General features: G+C 37.9%; 1 protein-coding gene across 1 annotated transcript; it reads left to right on the top strand.

The window, feature by feature from the left end:
* Positions 1-1,021: 1,021 nt before the first annotated feature.
* LOC307123842 (microfibril-associated glycoprotein 4-like) lies at positions 1,022-4,858 on the top strand (the record flags this gene model as incomplete). Its single annotated transcript, XM_079812587.1, has 6 exons — positions 1,022-1,076; positions 1,183-1,222; positions 1,306-1,485; positions 4,152-4,248; positions 4,341-4,508; positions 4,602-4,858. Exons 2-6 carry the CDS (start codon positions 1,217-1,219, stop codon positions 4,856-4,858), a joined length of 708 nt encoding a protein of 235 aa, XP_079668713.1. The 5' UTR covers positions 1,022-1,076; positions 1,183-1,216.
* Positions 4,859-6,888: the final 2,030 nt, after the last annotated feature.

Raw genomic sequence — 6,888 nt, 5'->3', positions numbered from 1 at the left:
CACATGTGGATTGGTTGGGCAAACTCCCGTTAACCCTTTAGCACCCTGGAAAGGGTATAAAGCTGGTTCAGTGTTCCACGAACACTGGGACGAAAACCACACTGTTCCTCCTGAATCCGAGGTTCCACTATCGGCCGAATTCTCCTCTCCAGTACCCTGGCATACACTTTTCCGGGGAGGCTGAGAAGTGTGATCCCCCTATAGTTGGAACATACTCTCCGGTCCCCCTTCTTGAAAAGAGGGACCACCACCCTGGTCTGCCAGTCCAGAGGTACTGTCCCCAACCGCCACGTGATGGTGCAGAGGCGTGTCAGCCAAGACAGCCCCACAACATCCAGAGACTTTAGGTACTCAGGGCGTATCTCTCCACCCCCGGGGCCTTGCCACCGAGAAGCCATTTAACTACCTCTGTGACTTCAGCTTTGGGGATAGACGAGTCCACCTCCGAGCCCCCGGCCTCTGCTTCCTCAATGGGTTTGATCTTACGGACCTGTTGCTATGACAGCAAGTCCAGGATGAGCGTCGAAGAACCAAACAATCCAAGATCATGCCAAATCATCAACAATCAAATCCAGCTAAACAAGCCTTTATTTTTTTTTAGAAAATGTTTAGATTTATGTCTTATTTATTTGTTTTAATTAAAAAATGTTAAACAAAAAACTATTAATTCTTCGTCTTTCCCATTCATTTTCAATGTGGGGTCCATTCGGACCCTGTGAGGGACTTTTTCTACATACCCTCAGAACAACCAAATCACGCCCATTTTATGTACGCCCATTCAGCAAATCTGAAATTTAAAGTACCTTATGAGAGAGACCACATTTATACCCAAAATGATAATTAATCCAAACTACAAATCATAGCTATAAACTAAATCACCCAGATTCAGTCAGATTTACTGAACATGTAAAACACAGTTGTGTGTCATTGCATGTTTAACTCACATCACAGATGCACAAGCCTTTTTATTTGCATCCAACATGTGTGTACATTTGTGTGACAGAGGAGGAGTCTGAGAATCTGTCATATATAAAGAGTGTGTGTCAGACTGAACAACACAACACACAACACTAAAGGTGAGTTACTGTTTCATTCTTCATTTACCTCACAGAGCATTCAGACATCTAAACAACTTTCAGAAAACAGACATTATATGCAAATGTGTTTATTATTTTAATCTAGATAAAGCCGATCTCTGCTGTGAGAGATTGAGAAGATGGCAGTAAGTTCATCAATACGTCTACATTCATACAGAGGGCTTCAGCTTTAGTGATGTTCATCTCTTTCTCTCTCCGTCTCGTGTAGTTGATGCTGTTTTTGGCGGTTCTTCTCTCTGTTGTTCTGGTCAGTGACTGTACATCCAGGCCATCCGACTGTTCTGACATCTACAACTCAGGAGAAACAGACAGTGGGATTTACTCCATCTATCCAGCAGGAGATGATCCTGTCTGGGTTTACTGTCACATGATCAACAAAAAATGGACGGTATAAATGCAACTTTAAAGGAAGACTTTTTTTAAAAATAGGCTCATTTTCCAAGTCCCTTAGAGTTAAACCGTTGAGTTTTACCGTTTTTGAATCCATTCAGCCGATTTCTGCATAGTTTAGCATAGATCACTGAATCTGATTAGACCATTAGCATCGTGCTCAAAAATAACCAAAGACTTTCAATATTTTTCCTATTTAAAACTTGACTCTTCTGTAGTTACATCGCGTACACAAATACGGGGACCAAGAGCCCAACTAAAGCAAACGCTTCCCACCACAATGGTGACTTCAAATGAAACATCAACATCTAAAGCTCTGTTAATTCTCAGTAAGAGCTTCTGTAGACGTCTGACAGAAATAGTCAAAGTGTGTCTTATGTCTGTGATTAAGGGCAGCACCAGTGTCTCAGTGGGAAACACTGTCTCCTCACAGCAAGAAGATCCTGGATTTAATCCCACGATTCTCTCACGATCCAAAGATGTGTGAATTACAGATAAGTTTTCAAAAGTGTCTAAAGGTGTGAGCTAAGTTTCTTTTATTTTTCTGATTTCTGGACAAACACACACTCTTTGTGAGTTGCTTTGCAATTACAAATTGAAAATATGTCCACAATTTGAACTAGTTTTTAACCTTAAGGTTCCATGAACGTCTATATCGGACGTGCAGAACACGTCAAAAACAGACGTCATAAAAACTTTCATTCTGGCTCCTCAGTGGACGTCTTTTCAACGTACGCCTTTGCTCAGTGGGAATTATCAATAAAAACTAAGATAACAGAAAGTCAATCTAATAGGTAAAAAGGGAAGCTGATAATGCTTTTGTGAAGTTGTGTCTGAAGTCTGTTGTGTTTCTCTGTCCTTCAGTGATTCTGCTTGTTATCATCAGGAGTCTTCAGTAATATTCAGTCATTACTCTATTAATCACTTAATTATCTCATTAACTCCAACACTGATTCAGTTACATTTAACAGCCTGTAGTGTGCACACTGAGCAGTGTTCAGTTCATCTGGGCTAGCCCATGTGGGGCCTCCATGGAAACTGAGGACAAAACTGGCTGGGCCCCAGTTAGACAGCCCAGGTGACGCCCATATGGGCCCCACATGACTGTGCTGGCTGGGGAGCAGATTCAAACTGGTGGGTCAGAGAAAAGAGTCAATGTTTTTTAAATGCGCAAATCACACCCAGCAGTAATTCAATGAAAAAAATTAAAGTAATATGTGAAATATGAGAAAAATGCTTATTTTGAAGACAGAGAGAGTTTGCGTGTTCTCTCTGTCACTCTCTGCACCACAAGCGCAGCAGTCATCCACATCATTCATAAATCACAATAACTGATCAAATAAGGCTTTGGCGGGACAAAAATTCGTTTTGGCGGCCGCCAGATAATTTTCAATCCAGGAAAAAACCCTGCACACGCTCCGAAGCCTCGGCACAGAACATAACATCACTAGTATTTTGTACCATAGAAACTGTAGATAAACAATACCAACAATTCCACAAGTTTATTTTAATCAAACTATACCTCACCAGAACTCTATAACAAAACTACTATCGTTATATACTGTATAAACCAAATGGTCGAGCAAACCACACTCAGTGATTGCATTTTACAGGTAGCTAAAGACAACAGCAGCTCTTTTTCCATCTGGTCGTTCACGCAAACTAAAAATAATAATGTTATACATACAGCCATGGATGATGATACACTTGGTCCTGTCTGTCCTCTGAATATTGTTGGGATGGCCATATCCTTTAGACGCTGTACCGTGGTACGGGTAATTGTCCATGTTTTCCAAATAGTCATCTGGTCCAAAATGCTTTGAGCAAACACACCATCTCTTGATTAATCTACCGGTGTTTTGATATCTATGTTAAGAGCAGCAAAGTACCGGTCACATTGTTACCTAGCTGGGGACTACTTTCAGGTGCTGTGTAATATCATTGCGCCGCTGCACTCATGGTACGGCAGAAAAGTTCCTTGATCATTACGCAGGAATGAGAGAATAGTTCCAAGCCATATCGGTCTAGAAAATCTCAACTTTTAATTTTCTGTCGGTCTTAGTACGCAATGTAACTACAGAAGAGTCAAGTTTTAAATAGGAAAAATATTGAAAGTCTTTGGTCATTTTTGAGCACGTAGCTAAAGGTCTAATCAGACTCAATGATCTATGCTAAACTATGCTGAAAGTGCAGAGATCGGCTGAATGGATTCAAAAACGGTAAAACTCAACTGTTTAACGCTAAGGGACTTGGAAAATGAGCATATTTAAAAAAAAGTGGAGTGTTCCTTTAAATCATAAAACACATTAAAATGTTTTTTTCTAATTATGAATCAATTGTATATTCTATATAAACCCATCACAGGTGAGTCAGAGGAGAATGGACGGCAATGTGGATTTCTATCAGCCGTTGAAAGAGGGAGACAACGGAAGATGGACGGTACGAATGTGACTTTAGATCATTAAACACACATTATGAATCATATATTCTAAATAAACCCATCACATGTGTGTTTCAGAGGAGAATGAACGGCAATATGAACTTCTATGACCCGTTGAATGAGGGAGACAATGGAGGATGGACGGTACGAATGTGACTTTATATCATTAAACACACATCAGAACACACATTATGAATCATATATTCTATATAAACCCATCACAGGTGATTCAGAGGAGAATGGACGGCAGTGTGAATTTCTATCGGCGGTGGAATCAGTACAAGAGAGGATTTGGGAATGTGGAGAGCGAATACTGGCTGGGTAAGATCTCACAGTGTGTGTCTGTTTGTGTGGATGATCATGTGTTTGGCTGAACATGTTCTTCATGTGTGTGTGTGTGTGTGTGTGAACAGGGCTGGAGAACATGTACCAGCTGACACGTAACAGGAAGTACATGCTGAGAGTGGATCTGGAGGACTTTGAAGGAAGGAAAGGTTTCGCTCAGTACTCGTCCTTCTCTGTGGATCCTGAAAGTGACGGGTATAAACTGCAAGTTTCAGGGTTCAAGAATGGAGGAGCTGGTAGGACACTTTCATTCAAATTAACAAAAAAAATCACACTCAGTTGAGTAAATGTGCACCTGATGTTCTCAGTGATGCTCTTCCTCTCTGCAGGCGACTCTTTATCTGGCCATAATGATATGAAGTTCACCACCTTTGACAAAGATCAAGACATTGAAGATGGGGCGAACTGTGCCAAATCATATCTCGGGGCATTTTGGTACTCAGCCTGTCACGGTACAAACCCCAACGGTGTGTATTTATGGGGAGAAGATGATACTCATTACGCCATTGGAGATGTTTGGTCAACCTGGAAGAATTACGCTGTGGGTATGAAATCCATCAGCATGAAGATCAGACGTGTGTCTTAGAAACAAAAACAACCAAATTAAGGGATTCATTTCCTGTTAACTGTGTAACTTAGAAAATCATGTAAGAATATATGCTGCAATTCAAAAGTTTTTGAGCGGTACGATTTTTAAAAGAAGTCTCTTCTGCTCACCAAGGCTGCATTTATTTTATTAAAAATACAAAAAAGAAAAACAATAATATTGTGAAATATTATTCAAATGTAAAATGACTAATGTATCATCATTACTCCAGTCTTCAGTGTCACGTGATCCTTCACTAATCTCATATGAGTCTCATATGAGGATTTGATGATCAACACACATTTATAACTATCATCAAAGTTGAAAACTGTTTTTTTGATGAATAGAAAGTTGCAACATTGTACTACTGTTCAAAAGTTTTGTGTCAATAAGAGAAGGATTTTTTTTTAAAGAACTGATATAAATTAATACATTTATTCAGCAAGGATGCATTAGATTATAGTTGTGTGCAGTGGTGTTTTAAAATGCGGAGGCAAAGTCCTCAGATTTTTCATATACATCAAATGTAAATGTGTTCTTGTTACACTTCATTTTCCTGGTTAAATAAACATTACATTAAAAAAAAGATGTTATTATTAAAAACAAAAATACATTTTATCAAGTAAGTATTTCTACTAGTGCTGTCAATCGATAAAAATGAAAAAACATAGAAGAAACAACATAAAGACAGTATATTTTTAATATTTATGGCATCTTTTTATGAATGAAGGCCAGTATTACTGATACCAATACTACTACTGATGTCTCTAAGAAACTCTTGCTCTCAAATTTAGCCATTAATAATTATAGCCATTCAACATCACAGTATAAGAGCTTAAGTTTAAGAGCTATCGATTTTAACATTTATTAGACTTTAAACCCATAACCCATAACAATAAATGTCATATTTACCTGTGACATATACAGAAATGTAATACATTTATCAAACACTAAATATATATTAATCCTTAAAGTTACAAAAATGATTGATTTCCTCTTTTTCTTTTGTTCGTTGAATAACACATCTTTGGTTATTTAGCTGCCACTGCTGTACATCTGACACGTTTCAAATTTTTTCACAACTCTTACCCTTTTCTGATCCCCTTCAGGTCTTTAAGTCTCTACTAATGAGCTGACGAGTTAAATCGGGTGTGTTAGATGAGGGAGACAGGGCTGGGGTCCTCCAGGACAGTTTTGAAAACCATCTGTTAATTCTGACAGCCATTTTTGATTTAGTCTTAGTCTTCAGATGAAAATGCTTATTAGTCTTAGTCACATTTTAGTTATTTTGTCTTTCATAGTTTTATTCAACGAAAAGTCATTGCATTTTTGTCAAGTTTTAGTCATTACTTTTACACTCTAAAAACGTTTACTATGATTTACTAAATTTTTTTGGTGAAACATTTTTACACAAAAAAATGTTTGTACATTTTAAAGAAGTGAAATCAATTACATACACCGTATGAGCTGAGCAAATGCAAGTACAAAAATTAAGTAGATCTGTGTAACTACATTTGGTACATTTACAAATAAAATTGAGTAGAAAAAAATGGGGGAAAAACATTTAAAAACCAATATTTATGAGTAAAATTAACTGTTTTTATTTATGAGTAATATTAACTCTTATAGTATAACTTTAATATTAACTTTAATTTCCTCTAAACCTTTGTAAAATACTCCACACCACACTTATACATGACATTGGCCTTTATTGTCGATGAGTAAAGCAATACAGCATATATTACAGTTTTGACATGTATACAATATTTTACAACATATTTACAACATTTAAACTCATGTAACAAACATTTTAGGAGTAAAAATTACACATTTAAAAGTAATTCAAGTGTAATCAACATGTCTGTTATCCAATTTCCACCGTATCAGTGCTGTTTCTCGAGCCTGAGATGGACTCGCGGTCTGCGGGTGGACTTTGAACTTCAGACCGTCGTCCAGTGTTTCACTCGTAGCCGAAAGATACTGCAACGCGCCTGACTCCATAACCTGCCAATAAACAAACAGTGCACAGT

This window comes from Gobio gobio (genome assembly GCF_949357685.1).
Source record: "Gobio gobio genome assembly, chromosome: 3".
Taxonomy (NCBI): Eukaryota; Metazoa; Chordata; class Actinopteri; order Cypriniformes; family Gobionidae; genus Gobio; species Gobio gobio.
Note: the sequence above shows the minus strand (reverse complement) of the source record. Positions and strands in the feature narration are given on the sequence as shown.